Here is a 26,126-nt window from a genome sequence, read left to right as displayed (position 1 = left end):
TGACATCAACAGACCGTTCCACACAAGAACAGCAGAATATACACATACCATTATTTCTAAGCACAAATGGAAAATTCACCAAGACAAACCTCTGTCAGAAAGCAAACCAAAAATAATTTAAAAGAATTAAAATTATGTGAAGTACATTCTCTGATCCTAACAGAATTAAAACAAGAAATGTGTAACAGAAACATTTTTTAAAACTCTAAATACTTAAACTTACTCAAGGAAAATTTTAAAACACTGAATTGAATGAAAATGAAAATATATCAAAACCTCAGGAATGCAGCAAAAGCAGCAGTTAGAAAGTTTACGGTAACAAATACATTAGAGAAGAGGATCTCTGGTCAATAATCTAGGTTTCTACTTCACGACACTAGAAAAACAAGAGCAAAACGAACCCAAATCATGCAAAAGAAGAAAACAATAAAGAGTAGAAATCAAAGAAATGAAAACACAAACAAAACATTACAAAGATCAATGAACCCAAAAGTTGTTTCCTTGAAAAGATCGATAAAATAAATAAACTTCTAGCAGGACAAAAGAGGAGACAAAACATAAATCACTAATACTAGAAATGAAAGGGGATTATTATTACTACAGCTACCACAGACATTCAAATGACAAGGCAATACTCCAAACAATTCTATGCATAAAAAATCAATAACTTAGCTAAAACCAGACCAATTACTCAAAAACGACAAATTACCAAAATACACCCAAAATGAAACAGATAAACTGAATGGTCCTTATTATTAAAGACATTAAGTTTGTAGTTTAAAAACCTTCAAGAAAAAAAAAAAGTTCCAGATGCAAGTGGTTTCTTCAGCCACATATACCAAACATTTAAGAAAAAAATAAAACCAATGCTAAACAATCTCATCCCGAAAAATGAAAAGCAGAAAACACTTCCCAAATCATTTTGAGTCCAGCATTACTCTGATACCAAAACAAGACAAAGATAATATAAGAAAAGTACAGAACAATATCTCTTATTAATATAAAGCAACAATCTTCAACAAAACATGTACAAATCAAAACACCTTTAGTCAGAAATAACAAAAGGAACTTATTTACATATAAATACACACACATATACACACACAGACACCTGGAAAATAAAATGCACCCTTCAAAAAGCATTGCAAAATCAAAGAATAATCTTTTCCCAAGTTAAAATAATTTCTTCTTCATGCAAAAAGACCTATCTTTAACAAGACTTCTATTTTCCAGAACATCTAAATAGAAAGCATTCTGCATTTTTTTTTTAAGAGAAAGAGTTTTGCTATGTTGCCAAAGTTAGGGCACAGTGGCTATTCACAGGCATCATGACCATGGCACCCTGTAGCCTTGGTCTCCTGGCCCCAGGCGATCCTCCTATCTCAACCTCCTGTGGAGCTGGGACTAACTGCCACTGCACCCAGTCATTCTAACTATTAATCACTGTTAGAATAATTAGTATCAGTGCTAACTTGCATCCAGCAACATTTCCCTCTCCCCTCTCCTGGCTCCAGAGCCAGGCCCTAACTAAGCAAACAAAAAGAACATGTCCCATGCTCCTAAGTACAGCATTTGGTTCAACAGTGGGCACAAGACCTAATCAGAAACAATAAGAAACAGTGAGTATTTCAATTATATTTCTAAGACATCCAAGTGCTCTCTTCTCTACAGTGTTCTCTTTCCTACAGATGTGGTAGTATGAAGATATGAAGCTTCAAACTGCTGCAGCCATTCTGCTAAGAAACCAGCTTGATTATATCAACAAACAGGAAAACAGAAAAGATAAAGTAAAAAAGCTCAGGTAGAATCAGATATACACCAGGAATTCATTCAGCTGATTAAGTTTCCTTTTTAGTTTAAGCCATTTTGCAATGGATTTTCTGTTATCTGCACGAAAAGAGGACTCTGATGCCAAGAACTGGACAGAAGTCAGAGGAGCCCCTATCTCAGTTACCATATAAAAGAACTGTTTAACAATTGAGGGTAACAAAAAGGGGCGTGTTTTAAGTTAATGTTTTCCCTAAAATCTAGAATATTGCAAGCAAAGGTTCCATATCCACCTATATATTCCTATTCTGTAAACGCGTACTAAATTTGGGATGTCAAATGAGACACTGAGAACTACTTACCACCCTTCTCTTAGACTTTTACTGTTTTTTAGAAAAAGAAAAAATCAAAAAATATATTTTAAAAAAACTCAAAATTGTACTTACTGGCAAGAATTTGAGATACACAAAAGAAACAGAGTAAGTAGGAAACAAAGTATTAAACTATAAAAAATAATCCTTTAACAAACTAACTGCATAGCTACAAACACAAGACAAAATATAATAATAATCTATTCCTACGTAGCTTATCTGGCTGGAAAAGTAACTGTAACCACTCAAAAATTAAATAAAAAATAAGCAGCACCTAATTTTGACTATTGAAAATTCTGCAGATTTTCTTTTTCTACCATTTCACTATAATTTTCTTCTCACATTAGATGTTCTGAGAAACACCATTTGAAAAAAGTAAAAAATTAACATCCAATTTTATTTTCAATACATTTTATACTCCAATCTTTTTAAAAGGCTCAAAATTTACCATTGAGTTTAACATAAAGGAATAGTTACTCGAAGGGAGGTTCTAACTTTGACTATTAAATTTAATGTCTTTATTGCACTAACACCTCATACTGTGACATCCACAAAGCAGTAAGAACTTTCCAGTCCAAAACTTTGCTAAGAAAATATACTTTATTTCATTACATGATGGCTGATAAATTAAATATCATATTATGAAGTCTCTGGTAGTCACTGATTACCTAGAGGAAACTTTTTTCCTTTACTCCTCTACCACAACATCTTCCAAACCCAACAGAAATTATTTTTTAAGACATTTTCTTTTTTGACCAAAACAAGCAACAATGAACAAATTATAAGAAAAGTCACAGCATTAGAAAATCCTTCCCTAGTGTCAAAAGAAAATTGCTGTTATTTGAATTACTGTGATGGTTTATTACAGGTAATAAAGAGAATCAGACTGCATATAACTAGTTTGTGTCTTTTAGCCCATTAAAATTTTCTTGCTTCATCTATCATTACTTAAAAGACAATCATCAAGTCACATTGAGAAGCATTTAAAATGGTGGAAAGGAGTGAAGACTACAAAGAGTAGCTTAACAATTCTCAAGACTTACCTTAGGGTTTAGTAAAAGTTGTTAAATTAGTTGAGTAAGTTAAACTGGGAAGTTTTACAGGTGAACTGAGCTCAAGGAAAATAGGATGAACAAACTCAAGATGAACACAGCGCTTCCCCAAACCTCCATTCACAGAACACATTGTTAATTTTTCCTTAGGAACTGTGAATGTACAACATAACCCACTGAATTCAGTAACCCAATCACCCTGGATAGGTCACTTTTTAAAAAAATGTACACAGAACTACAAGAATTTCCTATCCTTCCCCTCTTCCTCTGTAACATGAATATCAGAATAGGTATTGTGTTGAAGAAAAAAATGACAAGTAGGTGCCTACTTTTCCTGACACTAAAGAAAAAAATGCCAAAAAAAAGCTTTTAAATACTCACATAAATGACTAAAGCATCCATATGTAAATAGAAAATCTACCACATACATGTGTACTCGAAAGCAACTGGAACTTAACTGTGACTGACACTTGCAAAAATCATACATGCTTCTTCAAATTATAGTTCCACAGAAATACTCAGATTTTAGAAAGTACTTTGAAAAGTTACATCTTGTTTTAAAAGATGGAGGTAGAAAATGGAAATGTAATTAGAAAAAGTAACCTTACCAAATATGTTAGGGGAGTGTCCTTTCCTTGCAATAGGTCTGAGTTCATTATGTCCCCACCCATATGTCCTATAGTTATCCCACGCATGTTTCATCATCTGAAAAGAGAAAAATTAAAATCCATCAAGTTAAATTTTTCACAAACTGTTTTTTTATTTCATATAATTTTGGGTTCTATTACTATATCCTTGCCCATTCTTCTAGATCTACATTAGTATATTATTCAATTAACATTTGTATCAGTATGAAAACATACATAACTGTGTTTCATCTCATCTATATGACAGGAAAAAATGGGACAAGTCCTGTTTCTTCATGAAGTACATATCTGTTTGGCATTCTTTCCTTCTGAGAAATGTTAGTCTTTTTGGGAACAGCTCCCTTTCCTCACATATGACAGAGCTGTCAATCAAGAGGCTCTGCTTCTACCATCAATTAACTCAGTCTAGCTAGAAAACCCCTTATCCTTAGACCAGAAATCAACAAACTGACTCTGCTGTTACAGCACAAAAGCAGTCCCAGATAATATGAAGGAAATGGACATGGTCGTATTCAAATTAAAATTTATTTTTATTTATTTTTGTTTTGTTTGAGATGGAGTCTCGCTCTGTCGCCCAGGCTGGAATGCAGTGACCCAAGCTCAGCTCACTGCAAGCTCCACCTCCCGGGTTCACACCATTCTCCTGTCTCAGCCTCCTGGGACTACAGGTGCCCGCCACCACGCCCAGCTTATTTTTTTGTTATTTTTAGTAGAGACGGGGTTTCACCGTGTTAGCCAGAATGGTCTCGATCTCCTGACCTCGTGACCTGCCCGCCTTGGCCTCCTAAAGTGCTGGGATTATGGGATTGAGCCACCGCGCCCGGCCTAAAATTTATTTTTAAAACAGACAGCAAGCAGAATTTGGCCCACAGGTTGCAGCTGTCAACCCCTGCCCTAGACAAAGTGAATGGATACATGTGATTCAAGTAGGAACAATCAAGTTCTTTTTACACATTGTTATAGACACCAGGAGATAGAGGGACTTTTTTATTCTGCAATATCATGATCTGTGTAATATATAAACCTGGAGCTGATAATGGTTCTCTGCCAACATGGAAAAACTAACAAAAGGAAAGAGAGACAGATGCTTAATACTCACAATAATATCTACAGGCTTGGATTCAGCCAAACTCGAAGCCCTTATTTACAGCCATTAAACCAATAAATACTACTTGTATCACTTAGTTTGAGCAGAGTGTTTTACAACCCAAGGAGTTCTGAGCTACACAACAGCAGAGTATTTAATTATATATCAGATGAATTATATAATAGTAGACTGTGGTGTACCAAAAATCTATTCATTTAACAGCATACTATTCATTAAACATTTCCCAACTTGCTTTATGCAGCCAGCATTAATCAGACACCAAAATCAAGCAAAGATATTACAAGAAAACTCAAGACCAATGTATCTCAAGAACACAGATGCAAAATGCCTTAACAAAAATTAGCGACATCTAAGAAGGATACTATACCATAACAAAGTGGAGTTTAACCCAGGAATATAAGACTAATTTAACATCCAAAAACCAATGTAATTTACCATGTTAACAGAATAAAGGAAAAAAAAACATACAGTCATCTAGAGACAAATGAAGACAATGCATCTAACAAAATTCAACACTCATTCATGATAAAACTCTCAGTAAACTACAACTACAAGGAGACATCCTCAACCTAATAAACAGCATCTTTTAAAAACCTACAGTTGACACAACATAGTTAATGGCAAAAGACTAGATGCTTAACCCCTAAAGCTGGGAACAAACCTAGTATGTCCATTCTCACCACTTATTTTCAACAATGTATTGTTGTTGAAAATAAGTGCACTTATTTTCCTAGCCACTGCATTACGACAAGAAAAAAAAAATAAAAGGTATAAAAATCAAGAAGGAAAAAGGAAAAGTACCTCTTCAAAGAAGACATGACTATGTATAAGAAAAATCACAAGCAATCTACAAAAAAGCTCTTAAGAATTAATAAATAATTTCAGTAAAATAACAGGATAAAAGTTCAGCAAACTAAAACATATTTCTATATGCTGAGTTGTATGAGTACTTCTGGTGAATCACTGAACCTGAGGATCATCTGGGGGTCCCCTGAACACACATGGTTATCCACCTGAATTATTACGTATTTGAAAAAAGTATTTCAGTACATTGTAATGACATCTGAAAAAAAGCAAGTCAGGCATCTGAAAAAACAAAATCTATCACTGTCTCTCCCAGCACTGTCTGAAGGAAGTGCCTTAAGTAGTCTACATATAAAACAGACTCTAGACATGAGGTAAAATCAGAGCACAGCTCTATTTCTACTCCATCAAGGTCAAGGTTTTATAATAATTCATAAGGCTAAGCTTAAAACATCTGCTGTACCTTCCATATCCATTACTAGAATATATCCAAATAGATATTTGATTACTTGAACTAAATCTATCTTACTTTATAATAATTAAACCTTCTCAAATATTGTTGGTACAATTACTCTCTGATAAAATATTTTTCTTCATAGGCAGTATAATCACAAACTCCAATCAGAATTTTTAGGAGTTCTAATTAACAAAGTTTAACTCAAATATTCACTAGATGCTTCCCATCTGGTATTCTCTTTACTTTTAAGTAATTACAGAATAACAAATTGAAAGGCTTCTGAGGCTAAATAAATTTAAAGAATTTTGAAATCAATTATTTCCCATTTTCAATCCATGGAGACTTTTGGAAGGAATGTGTTTTAATCTACAGTATAGTTGAGGGGTATCATGACATGTTCCTTAAAAAACTGGAGATACAATGCTAGCTCTTTAGAAGCATGTTTATGAGGGGGTCTACATAGTATCTAGCAGAGTCCCTTTGTAACTGAACATTGAAGAAACTGCTTAGACAATGGTAAGTTATATACAGATATATTATTAATAAAATGCTGAATTTCAAAAGATCTCTGAACAAGAATAAGTGGCACTAACCATCTAAACATCATATCAAAAATATTTTAAGTGCCCAATAATTACATTATAATCAACATTAAAAAAAAAAGAAAAGAAAAGAAAAAAGAAAGAGTTCTAGTCCTTATTACCAACCTGGAAACTATACTACAACTATGACCCAAGCACAAAAGATCAAAACAGGGTACCATAGATTATACACATTTGTTTATATCCAAATACAAATCCACAAACACTCCATATCACAAAACTCAGCTTATTACCTCTTTAATTTTTTCCCTTTTCTCTCTTATGTCACTATCTTCTGGGTCTCCACCACTTATTCCTACAAGGTTGGGAATAGGGACTGGTGGCAGTGGCTTGTTCTGTTTTATCTTCATTTCTTGGACTACCTTATTTTTCTCTGTCTGAATTTCTGCTCGAATTTCCTCTCTTGACTTTCTTAATTTTTCTTTTGCTTCTTCCAAGGCCTTCTCATGATCAGCTCGAATTTTATTTCTCAGACGTTCTTCTTCTTCCCTGTGAGAAAAGGAGGAAATAAAACATAAGAGTGAGCCTACTTAAGAATGTCAATCTTTAAATATAAAACATAAAGGTTTCTCCATTAAACCCAGGAACTTGTTTTCTACTTTTGCTATTAAAAGGAAAGAATTATCAGTGAGAGAGATTCAGATGTGGTATGAGAAAGAAAAGGAACCCTGAATGCCTAAGATCAAACTCTCTTTATAATCTCTTTATACAATTTCCATACTAAGAACAGAGATAACAGTAACTTATCCATAGACACTTGCAAAAAATAGACACCAGTGAAAACTAAATGGAGGAGAGAAAATAAAAATAGAATAAGTATCAGAGAAGAGACAAAATATAAACATAAGGCCAAAGAAAAGAGGAAAAGATAAGAGAACAGGAAGTTTTTCATTTATATAGTACAGCATATGCTTCTAAAACCTTTAAACTTTCAAAAGTGCATAGATATTATAATGTCACATTCCCAACAGATGTTGGCATGACTACTTAAAACTCTCTTGAACCCTTGTTAAAACCAGATTCCAATTTAGTAGGTCTATATGAAACCCATGAATCTATATAATGAAGAGCTCCTCAGATGATTCTGGTGTACACACAGATTTGAAAACCACTACTGCAATGGACACCTACACGGTTTCCTACCCAGCCCCACTTTTGTGAAAGAGAGTTCAATATTCCCTCTATATCTACCCCAATCCACAGGAATGAATACAAGAGTGGTACTTACTGTAAACCATTCTTTTCCAAATCAACCAACCAACGATGACTACTCTAAGGGTAAACACCTAACCTAACAGTCAACAGGGTAATCTCTCCAGAAATTTAATTCAAACTCTGCAGATGGCTGAACTTACAACATTGCTAGTAAGAATGTAAAATGGTGTAAAATTTTCCACTTTGGAAAAGTTTGTGGTTTTTTTAAAAAACTAAAGATGTAACTAACATAGAATCCTGCAAATGCACTTCTTGGCATTTATCTCAAAGAAATAAATACTTGTGATCATCAAAAAAAAAAAAGAAAAGAAAAGCTTTATACAAGCTGGTCACAAAAAGACAAATACTGTATGATTCTACTTGTAGAAGGTATTTAAAGAAGGCAAAACCCTAGAGACAAAAAGTAGAATGGTGGTAGCCAGGGACTAGAGATGGGACAATGAGAAGTTATTGTTTAATGGGTACAGTTTCAGGTTTGCAAGATGGAAAGAGTTCTGGAAATGGATGATGGTGATGGTTGTATAGTAATGCTACTGAATTGTATACGTTAAAATGGTGAAGATGGTAAATTTTATGTTAATTGTATTTTGTCATAATGAAAAAAATGGAAGACAAAGGACTATACACAAATGTTTATAGTGGCTTAATCCGTAACAGGCAAAAACTGAAAACAATCCAGATATCCTCCAACAAGCAAATGGTTAAACAAAACTGTGGTATGTCCACACTATGGACTACTACTCAGCAATGAAAAGGAGTGAATTGTTTATACACACTCCTTGAATGGATCTCAACGACATTCTTATCTGAGAGAAATAAGCCAATTTCAAAAGGTTGTATACTATATAATTCCATTTATATGACATTCTCAAAAAAGAGGGATGGTGAATAGATTAGTGATAGCCAGGAGTTATGAATGAGGGATGGGCTAACTATAAAGAAATAACACAAGGGAGTTTTTTTTTTTTAATGATAGAATTGTTACATATATAATTATGATGGTAGTTACATGAATAGCACATGTGTTAAATCATAAACCTGCATGCCAAAAGAAAAATTCACAATCTAATATTATCTAGTATTAACAATAAAATGTTAAACACTAGAGAAAAAAATGGGTTATTAGCACTGAGAAGGTGCTGATAAAAGAAACGAGAGAGAAAAAGGAGAGGGAGGTGAAGCAGGCTAAACAGTCAGCAACAGAAAAGGTCAATCATCAGTGAGGAAGAATCCATGGGGCCTACAGACAGACTGGATGGATGTAGGAGGAATAGGGCAGGGAACTAATGCTGGCCCCTGAATGAATCCATGAGAAAATGACATGAGGGCTGATCTGTTCAGGCGACTCAGGCAGACAAGGGCATCATCATGCTGAATGAAGTCTTAAATAAGATATCCAAGGCAGAAACACCCAAGGGCCTTCCAATCCCAGCCCCACATTTTGCCAACAGAAAAACACTGTGCTACTACCCCTAGAGAACAGATCATAATCCGTCTATGTTAATCAAGTCTTTCCCAGCTGCCCTTGCAGCTAAGGGTAGCCATAAAACTCTATTTCAACCAAAGAGAAAAAATGGAACTATCAGGAATTTTCCTTTACGTATTAACAAATGGACAGAGCCAGTTGAGAAAAGGGCCTTTAGCTGCTAAGTCTAAACCTACCCAACCTCCTATTCCTGTCTTCAAATGTATTTGTGAAGCCTAAAGCTAAGACAGCCATCTTGCAATCAAGAGACAATAAGCCTGAGGTCAAATGGCCAACATGGTTCAGGACAGAAGAGAAAGAGGGAAAGTGCCTGCTATCATGAGTTACCACCACGGCCCTCAATTGTCCCCAGATTTCAGATTCTACGGAGTAACTATCAGTGGGTACTCTGACATTCCCAGCTGAGAATTTCCCAACTCACCCACTCACGGTACAAGCATGCACATAGATTCAGAAAAACAGAGGACCTGGAAAAGAGCCCCAAGGAAGAGCAACATCAAATGGGGAAGACCGGCTCTTTCAAGGGTAATTTTCTGTCCCGATGACAAATGGGGAGATTTCCCCAGGAAAACAAGCTTTCCATTTCTATCTCCGAGTACCATGTTATTCCCAAGTTATTGCTACATGGCATGTGGAAGCCCCCAACCATGTTTGCAATAGCTCATATGTTATCACTCAGAAAGCATCTTCACCTACCAGTGAACTTCCACGAACAGGTATTACACACCACTTTCTAGAGCCCACCCTGTGTGGGGCAAGACATACATGCCACAAAATATCCCATATCCCCTTGCAGAGTTTCACCACGCACATGGGCATTTTAAAAGCCCTGAGAAGTTCTGCAATAGAGTTGCCTAACATAACACTTCTTGAACTTACTTAATCATAGTCCTTCTTTTCTGCATACTCTTTTTAGCGTGTGATGGAACCACAATAAGGAGGTTACCATCATGCCTCACCTAAACTATTGTAATACGCTTCCAATAGTCTTCACACATTCACTCTCCAACCACAGCCCCACCCACGCACAAGCTATTCACCATCCATACTATAGACCCAATGTGTTTTCTGAAATTATTCAGACTATGAGTCTCTCTCATTTAAAACACTTCATGGCTTCCCTTATCCTAAGGAATTCTATTATATTATGGCCTATTAAGGAATTCTGTATAATGTACTTTCTATCTATCTCTTAAGCTTCATCTAATACACACTCATCTACCTCTCTGTTCTACAGCCACACACCTTCTTTCGTTCTTTTTTTTTTTTTTTTTTTGGAACTGGAGTCTCCCTCTGTCACCCAGGTTAGAGTGCAGAGTGGCACGATCTCGGCTCACTGCAACCCCTGCCTCCCAGGTTCAACAGATTCTCCTGCTTTAGCCTCCCAAGAAGCTGGGGCTACAGGCACATGCCGCCACGCCCAGCTAATTTTTTATATTTTAGGAGAGACGGGGTTTCACCATGTTGCCCAGGCTGGTCGCGAACTCCTGAGGTCAGGCAATCTGCCCACCTCAGGCTCCCAGAGTGCTGGGATTACAGGCATGAGCCACCGCGCCCAGCCACCTCTTTTCAGTTCTTTTACGCACCATTTTCTTTCCCATCAATAGCCCCATATGCATAAGGTTTCCTCGCTTAAAACACTCTTACAATTCCTTCTTTACCTTCAAGTCACTGATCAATCATAACTTCTTCAGGTATCTCCTATATTAGACAAATCTCCCTAATATACATTCTGATGGCACCATGTATCTTTCCTTCATAGTACTTAACCACATGTGATTCTTTGAGTAACGCCTGTCTCTCCTGATGACTATTAACTCCATTAAGTTCAGAGACCCCATCTGATTTTTGTTCCAATGTATCCGTCAATGCCTATCTAGCACAATACCTGGCATATAATAGGTGTTTAAAAATACTAAAATGCAAATACAGATTCTAAGACCCCATCTGAAATGAATATGATATAGAAAGTCTACAGATCATCATGAGGCTACAAACAGTCAAAAGAGTTGTAAGGCCGAGTGTGGCGGCTCACACCTGTAATCCCAGTAATTTGGGAGGCCAAGGTGGGTGGATCACCTGAGGTCAGGAGTTCGAGACCAGCCTGGCCAACATGGTGAAACCCCGTCTCTACTAAAAATACAAAAATTAGCTGGGCATGCTGGTAGGCGCCTGTAATTCCAGCTACTCAGGAGGCTGGGCCAGAAGAATTGCTTGAACCTGGAAGGCAGAGGTGTCACTAAGCTGAGATCGCGCCATGGCACTCCAGCCTGAGCCAACAAAAGCGAAACTCCGTCTCAAAAAAAAAAAAAAAAAAAAAAAAAGTTGTAAACGAGCAGCTCTGACTACAGGGCAGGCAATGCAAAAATGAAATTAAATATCAAAACTCCATATTAAATAATGACATGGCTATGGTGAACCCCTTAATAACACTGCCATGTAACCAGTTTTCCATTTTAACTTAGCTATGCTGTTAACTTTGTGTTAGCATTAGTTGTTCCTCCACAGGTGGAAAAGTACATTGGATAGTAACATGTATGATGATAAATAATTTACAAATGACGATAATTTTTTATAATTATTTTAAAGACGTAAAAAAATTGAGCCCTGTAAATGTTTGCTCTAAAGGAAAGCTCCAGTCATCTTATCCCACTTGTTATTGTTAAGGCAGTTAAAACTTTGCTCATCAGAACCTATACTGCTGCAATATTGTGAAGAGCCTTATTCAAACACATTTTGAAAATCTAAATAATCTACAGATTTATTTTTATTTGTCCCTCAAAAAGCACCATTTGCGTAAGAGTTTAGTGAGTAAAGTATTTCAGAAGAACCAATATCAACTAGAGGGCAAGAAAAGACTAACCAGACTGGTCCTAAGAGAAACTCCAGAGTTCCAGGAAATTCAATCAGACCTCCTATTAACCGGGTTCCAAGAGGAATCATTTTGCAGTTAGAAAAAAAAAGTATACTTAACCCAAAAGTCAAGAGACAAAGATTTTAGTTCCAGCTCTGCCCATGCCTCACCCTACAACCTGGAACAATCACTAAAAAAAAAAAAAAAAAAAAAAAAAAAAAAAAAAAAAACAACAAAAACAAAAACCTCTGTGATTAGTACCTTCCTTCATCAACAGAGAGGAAAACATACACTATTATGACTATACCACTTTAAAAGCACTATAACCCCTTTTTGCTAAGTACTTCCTTCTACTTACCTTGGAATCAAGTAAAAAGTAATGTTACATACACATGTAAGTCATTAATAATTTCAACCCTTCTCACCTCTCTGTTCCAAATTACAAGTGAATGCAGCAATCTTTACAACTGCCAAAGCAAATAATGTACTTTATTTCCTTTTTTCCTTGAGTTTTCACAATAATTATTTAGTAGCACTATGAACTTTCTTGCTAGTTTTCTTCTCTATATGACTCAAAATTTTATTTTCAATTTTGATCTCCATGCAAATGGTTCCTCAAATTTTGCTTTGGTAGCCAAATTTCTAGATTTTTAAATTACTCCAGCTGGGGGTTTTATTTTCACTTGGATGATCTTTCTCTTATATATATATTTTTTTAAGATTTTTTTTAACTTTGGTATTTTCAACAGATAATTATGTTAGACTTTCATTTGTAAAGATCATTCCTTTTCATCAGTGTCTTGTATCTTCCTGTGTAGCAAAGAATTTGGCTTTGCCCAAACAGAAGTCTCACCATTGACTTCAGCTTCTGAGAGGGAATGTGTCATAGTTGATAGAAGTGTGCTTGTTTACGATGGGTGCTGGCCATACCAGATCTTCAGGTAGGGTTGGCCACAACTAACAGTTTTAAAGCAGAAGCTGGCCATGTCATAAACACCAACAATATGGCTTAGGATAAGGCTCTGGGTTACACAGTATCAGTCCATTGGGAGACTGAGTTCAACCATACAGGCAATTGAGTAACCAATCAATGATGCCTACATAATGAAGCCCCATAAAAACTCTATACACTGAAGCTTGAATGAGATTACCAGGTTGGCAATCATGCACACTGTCACACACTGGTGCTGGAAGAACATGTCCTGACTCCATGGGAAGAGGATACTGGCAGATCAACATGTGGAACTTTCCTGGGCTTCACCCTAAGTGTTTCTTCCCTTGGCTGATTTTAATCTGGATTCCTGTAATCTGTAATCCCTTTGTGAGTCCTAGCAAATTATCAAGCCAGAGGGTGGTCTGGGGAGCCCTCTGAATTTGTAAGTGGTGCCAGAAGTGACAGTGGTCATGTGAAGAACTGTGCCCTCGGACTTTGCAGTCTGGCTGAGTACCTTCCAAGGTTACCAATAAAATCTAGTTTTATATCTGCAAGTTCTCAGGAGATTTGAAATTATTCTTTTCAATTGTGTCTCAATGTGTAATATTTAATTAGCTTTTGGATATCCCATAAGTAATACAAGGTTTTGTTTGTTTTTGTTATCTTGTTTTGTTTTTTGTATTTTGTATTTTTGCCTTGAAGAGCAACGGCAAATGACAACAAAACTAGTAATTGTGGCTTAGATGTACAACACAATAGTTTCATCAATTACATATATTATCTTATTTAATTCTCATATCAATGTATGAGGCACTCTCTATCAAACACCACTATTCTCCACCTTATTATGAAAATATTAAGGCATACAGAGAAAAATAATTTGTTCAGGGTCAAGTAAAGAGTCTAGATATAAACAAATGCATTCTGGCTTCTGAAACACTATGCAAATACTGAGACAGATAAATTTTATTTAAGAGTTTTCTCACACTTACTGTGCAGATACTGAAAACTGTCTCCCCAAATCTCTTCTTTCTTCTTCCTTAGTCCTAGAGCCCTCAAGTTTTGGCTAGGCCCATGATCCTGCTAAATAAAAACTTTATCTCTCAGCCTCTCTTACTGAAACTGTCCTGCAGAATTCATATGTGTGAACAGAAATTAACTTCTATCTTGCTTAAGCCGCTGAGGCTCTTGAATCATGTTTGGAAGCATTCTGGATGATTCTAATTTACATAGGGATACATAAAATTACACTGGAGTTTTGGTTGGCAGAAATTTTCCTTTATATTCACTCTTTCCCTCTCTACTGGAGCTTTAACCTTCACTTACAAATATGAAGTCTCACCTATCCTTTAAAAATAAATAAAACTCCCCTCAAAACTGCCTCCACTTCAACCTTCATTGGTGTTCCCCTTCCTTCACTTTACTTTTTCAAACAGTACTACACTTGCTGTTTCCACTTCCTACACTTTACATGACTCTTCTATCCACCACCATTAAAAATTGATCCTTCCTCTGAACTCCCTCTTTCTCAAACCTGCTTTTCCAACAGGCCTCTGATCATTGGCTTTATCATCTTCAATGTACCCTCAAAAGTACAGGGTTCCATCCTTTTAGTCACTTCTGCTCTTACACTCATTCGGTAGAAACAGAGGAAGAAAGTGAACAGAGAAAAAAAGAACTTCTTCAACCTAATAAAAGGTATTTCCAAAAACTACAGCAAATCACATTCTTGATAATCAAACTACAGAAGTAATTCTATCTCAAAGTGAGGGAAACAAGTAAGGATGCTCACTATCACGGTTTCTATGTGATTGTACTAGAAGTCCTAGCCAGCAACACAAAAAAAGAAAATGAAGGCCCATACAAAATTAGCTGGGCGTGGTGGCAGGTGTCTGTAGTCCCAGCTACTCAAGAGGCTGAGGCAGGAGAATGGTGTGAACCCGGGAGGCAGAGCGCGCAGTGAGCCGAGACCGCGCCACTGCACTCCAGCCTGGGCAACAGGGCAAGACTCCATCTCAAAAAAAAAAAAAAAGAAAACCACTGTCTTTTGTCACAGGCAATATGAGCTCTACATAGAAAACTCAAAAGAATCAACAAATAAATAAGAGAGCAGCAAGGGAAGGAAACTGTGAGAAGACAACAGGTACTCAGTAAACGTAATTTCCTTCCCTCCCTATCTATCGGGTCCCATCTCCAGACTCCACACATTCAAACTTCCATTGATACATTATTTCTTCTATGATAACACCACTGTTTACATCAGCTTTCATTCACATCCATTACTACTTTGCTAAGATTTCTAGACCATCTTCTTCTGATTTAGGACTAAGAATATGACAGCCCTTTAAAGACTTTGGCAGATAACTATTGTTAACAATCATAAGCGAATTTTACATTGACTCTTATCGCCAAATTCCAAGAATAACTCCCCATTGCTCCATTTAATGACTAAAAAATATATATAATGCTGAATGAATCAACAATGTAATGCTACCTTTTAAAAGATAAGTAACAATGGCCAATAATAAAAGCTTTTTTATGACAAAGATATTAAATAGCTTTCTCAAACATCCTATATTTTAATAATATTCTAAAGAAATTTCAGATAATCCAGGAAGACACACACACACACAAAAAATAGTTGAAGCAGTTATGTAAATAGTTACTTGTGCACAATATAGGCCAAGAATGATTTTGGGAAATGACTATAGGATAATCAGCAACTGGTACAGAAAATAATGAAACAACAGCATTCTACACTGCTTTAGTGGCAAGTGCCTGAAGGAATTTAAGACCTTCCGAAAAGAAATGCCATGATTTCGAGGTAATAAAAAGAAGATCTCCTTAAACTTGAAAATAAGCAAGAGGTTAATTAAAATGGTGTTATTATAAGGGAGATGTTTATAAATCTGGTCTAAGATGATTTTCAACAGCAAATAAACATATTCTACTTGCACAGAATAATACTGTCATACAAATGATCAAAAGTTTCTGAAGGTTATCATCTTAAGAATCATATACTTTTCAGTGTACTGACTGTAGTTAAAAGCCAAACAGGACAAACTGTATCACATTTGGGATCACTACTCCTTAACAGTAATCCCATTCCTAAAACAACATGTTAATGAAGAAGCCCAACTGTTTCTCAATATGAGTAATTGGTTGGCCACATGAAAGAGACTAAAAGAGATTTAAGGCTAAGCACTGAGAAATCCACAGAACCTTAAGCTTTTATACCAAATCCAATTACTTTGGTCATGTGGCCCCTACAAAATACTAAGTGCTTTAGCACTCCCATTTTAATAATGCAGTCATGGACCATCAACACAAACTTACTGTCTCTATCTTTAGTTAGGTATAGGTCACCTATTTGGTTATTAAAAGATTTTGTTTCTGTAGAACGCAGTTATAGATTACTCTAACTAGGGTTTTCAAAGGATTGCAGTTTGCGTTTATGTTAACTTCCGATTAAATCAAAGGTTATCTGTCATTCAAGTAATTTCAACTTAACTCAATAATAAAATTTACCAAATGTGAAAGGCAAGGGATACAAAGAAAAATAAGACACATGATTTGCCCACAAGAGTTCACAATCTAATGAATACGTAAACAAAGTAAGTACAAAATGTGTGAAAGAGAAAGTAAATACCACGGACAGCTATAGAAAAGGTAAGATATACATAGAAAAGAATAGTCACTTGTTAACCATACAAGTATATGACTTGAAAGCAGATTTACATAGGGAAATAGTGAAAGAAATACATGATCTTCAAATAAAAACTAAAAGAGTAAGAGTTTGCCACGCAGATCAAGTAATAAGGGCATTCTAGATGAAGAAAGCAGAGTATACAAAGACACAGAAGTAGTAACACAATACACTAGTTAGCAATTAACTTGGTATGGCCACTAATGTATAGTGTGCAGTGTAGAGGAGAGTGCAGTAAAGTAGGATAGACAGCATAGCAAGGAAGCTAGAGAAGACAAAAGCTCAATCATTAATTGAGCCAACAATGCAGCCTGGGGAAAAATGCAAGGCACTAAAGAACTTCAACTTGAAAATGGCATGACTGTACTTAAATCTTGGAAAGAACGCCTCCTCAGGATTGACTTGGGGCAAGGTGGGAGTACAAAGGGAGAGGATATAAGGCTGGAAGTAGGAAAAGCAGTCAGGAGGTCACAGCAGTCCTCCCAGGCAAAAAATGACAAGAGCCTAATAAAATGCATTTAAAGTAGATACGGAAAAGAAGGACCAATGTAAGAGAGCTTAGAAAGCTAGAAATTTAGGCAAGTGATTCAACATGAGAAGGAAAAGGAATTAACTAACAATAATAGATTTTTCACAATATTGACTGGATAGAAAGGGGTGAACCAAAAATAAAGAAAAGAAAGGGTGATTTGGGATAAAGGGAAAGAGTGAGAAAGAGATGAATTTGTATGATTTTAGACCTGTTAAGTTTAAAAAGTTAACAAAGCTCATAGGTTCAGATGTCAAAGCCTGAAAACACAGATTTGGAAATCATCGGCCTATATATAGGAGGCATAGCTCCCACCTAACTGTACACTTAACATGGGTAAATTTTACAGTGTGTAAAGTAACTCAACAAAGTTTAAGGGAGAGCAACTATATTAAATCAGACAGTAGCTTTTAGAGCAGGTATAAAAAGGGTCACTTTACATTAATGAGATCAATATGTCAAGAGACTATAACAATGATAAACATTACACACCTAATAACAAAATTTCAAAATACTGAAGCAAAAACTGATAGAAATGAAAGAAGTAAACAAATTCACAATGTTGTAGGTAATTTCAACATCCTTCACTCAATAACTGATCAAAATAGAAGGAAAATCAATAAGGACATAAAAGACTTGAACGACACTACCAACCAACTTGACCTAATTGACATTTACAGAACACTCTACTCAACAATAACAAAATATACATTCTGTTTAAATGCAAATGGAACATGTACCAATACAGACCAATTTCTAGGCCATAAAACAAGTTTCAATGAAATTAAAAGTATTTGAACCATAGAAAGTAAGCTTTTTGCTACAATGGGATTAGAGTAGAAATCGGGTAACATAAAGGTATCTGGATAGTCTCCAAATATTTAAAAACTCAATAAAACACTTCTCAATAATCACAGGTGCAAGAAGAAATCAAAAGTAAAACTAGATGACTGGTGATAACTGCAGATAACTGTGAATATACTAAATATACTAAATTCTGAATATACCATTGAATTGTATACTTTAAATGGGTGGATGGTATGATATGTGAATAATATCTCAATAAAGCCATTTTTTAAAAAGTGAAATTTGAAAGTGCCTTGAACCGAAAGAAAATGGAAACATCAAACTGTAGATAAAGCTAAAGTACTTCTTAGACTGAAATTCATAGCACTAATAGTAAATATGAAGAAAAAAAGAAAAGTTAAAGAGAGAATTATAGCATTAACCAATCTACATTAGGGGGAAAAAAGATCTTATATCAAGAACCTCAGGTTCTAACTTAAGAAAATGGAAAAAAGAGAAAATTAAACCCAAAGTTAGAAGAAGAAAGAAAATAATAAAAATAAAAGCAAAACAAGAAATAAAATTCAAAACAGAAGAACAGAGAAAAACCAATACATCCAAAAGCTAGTTCTTTGAGATCAATAAAATTGATAAATTTCTAATAGTGATAAGAGAAGGGAAAAAAGAGAAACCACAAATTACCAATATCAGCAATGAGAGAACTGATATAATTACAATCCTACAAATACTCAAACGACAGTAAGAAACTATTATTAGCAACTTTATATCAAAAATTCAATAATTTACATTCCTTGTTAAAAAAAAAAAAACTACTCAAGTGAACTCAAGAACAAGATTACCTTAACAGCCTGTATCTATTAAAGAAACTGAATGTATAGTTAAAACCTCTCCACAAAGAAAACTCCAGTTCAGACCATTTCACTGATGAATTCCACCAAGCATTTAGGTAGAAATCAATACCAGTTCTATGGAAACTCTTTCAGGACACTGAAAAAGGAAAACCAAACTCATTTCATGGGGCCAACATTTCTCTGATACCAGAATCAGACAAATACAATAAATAAACAAACAAATTAATATCCCTCATAAACACAGAGAACTACTTTTAGGATTACAGAATAATTACCAAAAGGTATCTAACATTCAAACCTCAACCAATGTAACAACTTGCTACATTAAAAGACTGAAAAAGAATGACCTCATGATCATCAAGAGATGCAGAAATAGTATTGATCAAATTCAATATCCATTCCTGATGAAAATTCTCAGCGAACTAGGAATGCAAGGGTATTTCCTAATCTGATACAGGGCACCTATTAAAAACCTATAGCAGACATCATACTTAAGGGTGAAAGACTGAATGCTTCCCCATTAAGATCAAGAACAATGGAAGGATGCCCACTCTCACCACTTCTACTCAAAAATCTATTACAGGTTCTAGCAGTGCAATTAGACAAAAAAAAGAAAAAAGAAAAAAGGCATAAACTTTTTAAGACCTTTAAATTACTTTGTTGTAGTTTTAAAATACATTACGAAAAAATACTAAAAATCACTACCCCAGTATACAGTTTCTAAACAAAATAAGGCCTGGCCTTCCTGTAATGCAGGGATCCCCAACTCCCAGGCCACAGAGATCTGTACCAGTCCAGCGCCTGTTAGGAACTGGGCTGGCAAGCAGGAGGTGAGCTGTGCAAGCAAACATTACCACCTGCGCTCCGCTCACTGTCAGATCAGTGATGGCATTAGAATCCCATAGGAGTGCAAACCCTATTATGAACTGCTCATGTGAGGGATCTAGGCTGCACACTCCTTGTGGTGATCTGAGGTGACACAGTTTCACCCTGAAGCCGTCATCCCCGACTCCACCCACTGTCCATGGAAAAATTATCTTCTATGAAACCGGTCCCTGGTCCCAAAAAGATTGGGGACCACTGCTGTAACAAATCAGAAACTGAAAAAGGTATAAAACCCAAAGAAAAAAGAATGCACACAGTAACTCATTCTTTCTTTCAGCTTCAATATTTTATGAGATTTTGGGGGGGTGTTTTAGATGGTGATTTGGTATTTTAAGTAGTCATTCTCAGTGACATTTTAAAGTATAAAGGATAATAGTTGAAGTGGATTTCTGATCACCGTAAAGATCCTTTACCAAAAATTTGTATATTTTCATCAAAAGTTACCATCAAAAAGAGGTCAGAAACAGCACTGACACACCAGGATGCTGATTATCAGAAATCACCATCAGGACAAAGCAAAAAGTCATTATGGGTTATCTGTGAAGACATGAAAATAATTTATTGTAAACATTATTTTTAAAAAGATTTTGGTACACTATTCATTCTTTTCTTGTGGAGTAAAACATCACCCATTCAGTGTTTGTGTAGCCCTTGGCCCAAAGGGCTACGGGTATCCGATACAGTTTGAATATATGACCCCACTAAATCTCATGTTGAATTGTAATCCCCAGTGTTAGGGAGGTGGGGCTTGTTGGGAGGTGTTTGGGTCATGGGATGGATCCCTCATGGCTTGGTGTTGTCCTCAAAATAGTTAGTTCTCATGAGACCTGGTTTGTGACATCTCCCCACTCACTCTCTCGCTCCTGTTTCTACTGTGTTAGATGCCTACTCCCCTGGCCCATCACTTTCTGCCACAATTATGAGCTTCCTGGGGCCTCCCCAGAAGCAGATGTTGGCACCATACTTCCTATACAGCCTGCAGAACTGTGAGCCAATTAAACCTCTTTTCTTATAAATTACCCAATCTCGGGTATTTCTTCACAGCAATGCAAGAACAGCCTGATACAGCATTTTTACCATGTCTCCCCTACCTACATATATCTAAAGCAGTAAGAACCCCAAAACAAAATTGTTATAGCCATCACTCCCTGTTATTACAGATAATTTCTCAAATCTCTGCCATCCCATTCTCAGGCTTTGAACCTTCCCTCTCTTCATGTGTCTCTAATTTGTCTTATCGGCTCACATCTTTCCTTTCTGTCTGGCTTCTCCAAACTGACAACTTGTTTCTGTGGTCAGCCTAGATTTATCTGGTTTTTTCACTAAGATATTATCTCTCAGACTGCCTCCATTATAGACTAAATATTTGTGTCCCCCCAAAATTCATATGTTGAATCCCTAATTCCCAAAATGATAGTATTTGGAGATGACCCCCCCCCCCCCCCACCACCTTGGGAGATAATCAGGATTAGATTAAGTAGTGAGGGTGGGGCCCTATAAGGAAAGGAAGAGAAAGAGAGCTGTTGTCTCTTACTTCACAAGCACACATGGAGAAAAGACCATGAGAGGACACACAGAGAAAGTGGCAGTCTACAGGCCTGGAAGAGGGCTTTCTCCAGGAACTGAATCAGCCAGCATCTTCATCACTTCTCAGCCTCCAGAACTGTGGGAAATAATGTCTATTGCTTAAACCATCCAGTCCATGGTACCTTGTTAAGGCAGCTCAAGCAAACTAAGACAGCCATCAACCCTGAGTTCCAAGCACTGAAACCCAAAAACTAATGGTACACCTTTACCTCCATACTTTTGCATTTACTACTACCTTTTACATTGTTTTAAATGTACTTCATTTGTGTTACTGAACCTACTGATACGGAATGATCCACATCACTCATGTAAGATAGAAATGAGATAGCTTATGCAGTTTGTCCTCACAGATACCAAGAACCACATACTGTCAGCACTACCCAACTGAAATCATATCACTATCAGTCCCAAATCAACTGCTACTTTTATTAGAATCACAACTACTGGCTACAAAAGACTGCTGCTGAAAGGAACACACCATACTGTTTTCTACAGCAGCTACACCATTTTACATTCCCCTCAGCAATGCACAAGGTTTCCAATTTTTCCATATCCACTCCAACACCTGTTACTTTGTGTTTTTCTTTTTACAACAGCCATCCTAACAGATGTGAAGGGGTATCTTATTGTGGTTTTGCTTTATATTTCCCTAATGATTAGTGGTGTTGAGCATCTTTTCATGTGTTTATTGACCATTTGTACATCTTCTTTGGAAAAATGTATTTTCAAGTCCTTTGCCCATTTTTAAATCAGGTTTTTTGTTGTTGTTGAGTTGTAGGAGTTCTTTATATATTCTAGATATTAATACCTTATCAGACATATGATTTTCAAATATCTTCTCCCATGCTACAGGGCACCTTTTCACAGTTGTTTGTTTGTTTTCTTTTTAGAGATAGGGTCTCACTCTATAACTCAGGTGGGAGTACAGTGGCACAATCATAGCTCCCTACAGCCTCCTGCTTCAACGATCCTCCCACTTCAGCCTCCCGAGTACCTGGAAATATAGGTGTGTGCCATCACATCTGACTAATTTTTTTATTTTTTTCTAGAGACAGGGTTTGCTATGTGGCCTAAGCTGGTCTCCAACTTCTGGCCTCAAGCAATCCTCCTACCTTGGCCCTCCAAAGTGCTGAGATAATAGGGATGAGCCACTGAGCCCAGACAAAGCCAGACTTTAAAAATAAAATTTTTGGAGCTTGAAAGGAATGAAGTCCCTTGAACTAAGGAAAGAAAACAGCAAAGCAATGAAATGAGAAATAATCACCAGCCAGAGGGTGCAGACAGTAAAGCAAAGGAAGCTAGTAATAACTTTTAGTCCTTCATCAAAATGATCCATATAACCTGGTGTTTCTTAAATGTACTACTGGCATTATGAGGAGGATAATTCAATTATTTATTGTGCAGAAACACCAAGGCACCATGGGATGTTTAGCATATCCGGCCCACATTCATTAAACACAATAGTGCCCTCATCCCCATCATTCTAACAACCAAAAAATGTCCCCATGTTTCCAAGCTCCCTCTCAGATGAACAGTACCAACCCCTACTTTAAACCGCTGAACGGAAAGCGCCGAAAGGATGGAGTCTAGAAAGTCTATTTATATCTACATTTCTAAATAGCACAGCACAAATAAAAACTTCATCCCCTTATTTTATTACAAGTCACTGTAATAAAATGTAGGATTCCTTTCAGTTTCCTTTATGTTTCTTAAGCTGCCAAAACATTCAGGAATTAATTAGTATAATGGTAGCAGAATCCCTCCTCTTCCTACAGAAGCCAGAAAAAATTAAGATACTTAATCTCCCTAACATCTAGCAGCAAGGGTATTGCCTATCACCTATGTGTAAGCAATGAGATGCTACGGCTGGTACTATATACCTGTAAAGAAACAAGGACTCAATCTAAGAAATCACTCCGGAAGCAGAGACATCCAGTATCCAGAAGTAGCAATGCCATAACCAATGCTCATTAATCAGCAGCACTGACAGTGGTTCTATGTATCTGGCTTCACCTAATGCCTATTTACAAAGCCTAGTTCTTCAGAATGTTATGTCAATTCTGAAGCAACCTAACATCCTTCCAATAAATACCTTTTCTGCATGTTACAATTGATGTCTACTCTCTGTATCCAGGATTCCTCTCCTGTAATTATTTGTAATACAAATGGAAAAGTATTCTGGGAATAAAACTTAAGCACATGCCTTTAACGCATCACCCTGCCCCCTCAATTCTTGCTAAGGCAAGTCAAACAATACAGAATAGAAAACTCTGATCCATCACAATGTCCCTGAAAAACAGAGAAGGATCCTACCTACATGATTAAAACTCCAAGTTACTCTGAATATGTTATAGATAAGAATAGGGTGGAATGCAGGAAGGCAGTCAACCAGCCCATAATTACTATTACACATTCAGATAGAAGGCACTGTCAGGAATCTAGGAAGAGACCTGGAACCTAGCAAGGAACTCACCTATATAAGTTCTTCTCCTGGCAAGTCTATCACATGACTGAGTTAAGAACTGGTATATCCTCCAGCACAGATTACGAGAGCTTGTCTCTGTTACTACGGGAAAGATGCCCTCCTGCTCATCCACCTGGGGCAAAACCTCAGACTACACAAGTCACAAAATTCTGCAAGGCCCTACTGAGAAAAGGCCCATTCCAACAGGCATCCATTTTGTCTGAGGTCAGCTGCTGGATATTCAATTCCAATTCTACAAGGAAGAGGTCCCTCATAGACTGTTCCACTGACTGCTTATCAAGACCTAATCAAAGTTCATACACTAAAATTCAGACAGCCAGAGAGCATCAGTAAGTAAACCAAAATTTTCAACCCCAAATCCACTCTTCTATATAATTCCAAATTCAGTCGTCTAAGCTCATAATGCTAGGGCTTAGACTCTGCAAATTACATCTTTCTTTTGTCAGATGGTTTCCTACTAGGTTCCACCAACAGAAGTACTAAAGCGAAACCTGAAGGCACAAGGATGGTATCTTGATAACCTGATTCTAAAATACTTATGGAAGTCAATTTAAGAACATATAAAAACTATAAACATACACATTAAACAACAGAACTCCCAAAATATAGGAAGAAATCATTGTCAGAAACGAAGGGAGAAACAGACAAAGTCACAATAATAGAAACTTCAATACCCTCATTTTCAATCATGGCTAAAACATCTAGAAAGACCAATAAGGAAAGAGAATACTAACCGACATATGCAGAGCACCTACCCAGTAAGAGCAGAACAGACATTCTTCTCAAGTGCACATGAAACATTCTCCAGGACAGACCACATTTTGAGCCACAAAATAAGTCTCAATAAATTTAAAGAGATCAAATCATACAAAGTATCTTCTCTGACCCCAATAAAGTTAGATATTAATAATAAAAGGAAAATGAAAAAATCTTAAATATGTGGATATTAAACAACACACTCTTAAACAACCAATATGTCAAAGAAATCACATGGGAAATTAGAAAATACAGACAAATGAAGACAAAAACACATACCAAGACTTATGGGATGCAGCAAAAGCAATCCTCAGAGGAAAATTAATAGTAGCAAATACCTACGTTTAAAAGATCTAAACTCAATAATCTTTACAACTTAAAGAATTAGAAAAAGAGGTGCAAACTAAGCCCATAACCTGCAGAACAGACAAAAATATGAAAAATCAGAGTGGTGATAAAACAGAGAATAGAAAAACAAGAGAGAGAATCTAAGGACACCAAAAGTTGGTTCTTTGACAAGATCAGCAAAATTGACAAACCTCTGGTTAGATGACAAAGAAAAAAACAGATAAGATGCAAATAACTGAAATCACAAATAAAAGTGGTGACACTGCGGCTGACCTTACAGAAATATAAAAGATTAAAAGAAAATTTTTTGGCCCGGTTTATTTGTTGTGTGCACCTGTAGTCCCAGCTACTCAAGAGGCTGAGGCAGGAAGATAGCCTAAGGCCAGGAGTTCACGGCTACAGTGCACAGTGCACCATGATCACACCTGTGAATAACCACTGCACCCCAGCCTGGGCAACACAGACTCCTAACGCTAAAAAAAAAGAAACAAAACCATTTTTTAAAGAGTATTATAAACAATTATTCATCCAAAAATTACATACTACATGAAGTGTACAATCTACATGAAGTGTACAAATTCCTGAAAACAGACTATAAAAACTGACTCAAGAAGACAATCTGAACAGATTTGTGACAGGTAAGGAGACTGAATCAGGAATCCAAAACCACCCAAAAAAGAAAAGCCCAGAACCAAATAGCTTTACTGGTGAATTCTGCCAAACCTTTAAAGAAGGATTAACAGCAATCCTTCTCAAGCTTTTCTAAAAAAACAGAAGAGGAAGGATTTCTAATTCATTCTATGAGGTCAGTAATTATCTTGATACCAAAGCTAGCCAAAGACATCGCAAGAAAACTACAGACTAATATCCCTTAT

The 26,126-nt window shown here is 36.3% G+C and overlaps 1 protein-coding gene across 1 annotated transcript in view; it reads right to left on the bottom strand.

The window, feature by feature from the left end:
- The window catches only part of MAN1A2 (mannosidase alpha class 1A member 2), a 175,571-nt gene that overhangs the window by 131,272 nt on the left and 18,173 nt on the right, over positions 1-26,126 (bottom strand). The window contains exons 2-3 of the mRNA XM_017869826.1: positions 7,042-7,297; positions 3,799-3,895 (exon numbers count right to left, since the gene is read on the bottom strand). Of these exons, the coding sequence (XP_017725315.1) occupies positions 3,799-3,895; positions 7,042-7,297 (353 nt within the window). The remainder of the gene's footprint in view (positions 1-3,798; positions 3,896-7,041; positions 7,298-26,126) is intronic.

The sequence above is a fragment of the Rhinopithecus bieti genome, unplaced genomic scaffold, assembly GCF_001698545.2.
Source record: "Rhinopithecus bieti isolate Rb0 unplaced genomic scaffold, ASM169854v2 scaffold_3040, whole genome shotgun sequence".
NCBI classification, from domain to species: domain Eukaryota; kingdom Metazoa; phylum Chordata; class Mammalia; order Primates; family Cercopithecidae; genus Rhinopithecus; species Rhinopithecus bieti.
Note: the sequence above shows the minus strand (reverse complement) of the source record. Positions and strands in the feature narration are given on the sequence as shown.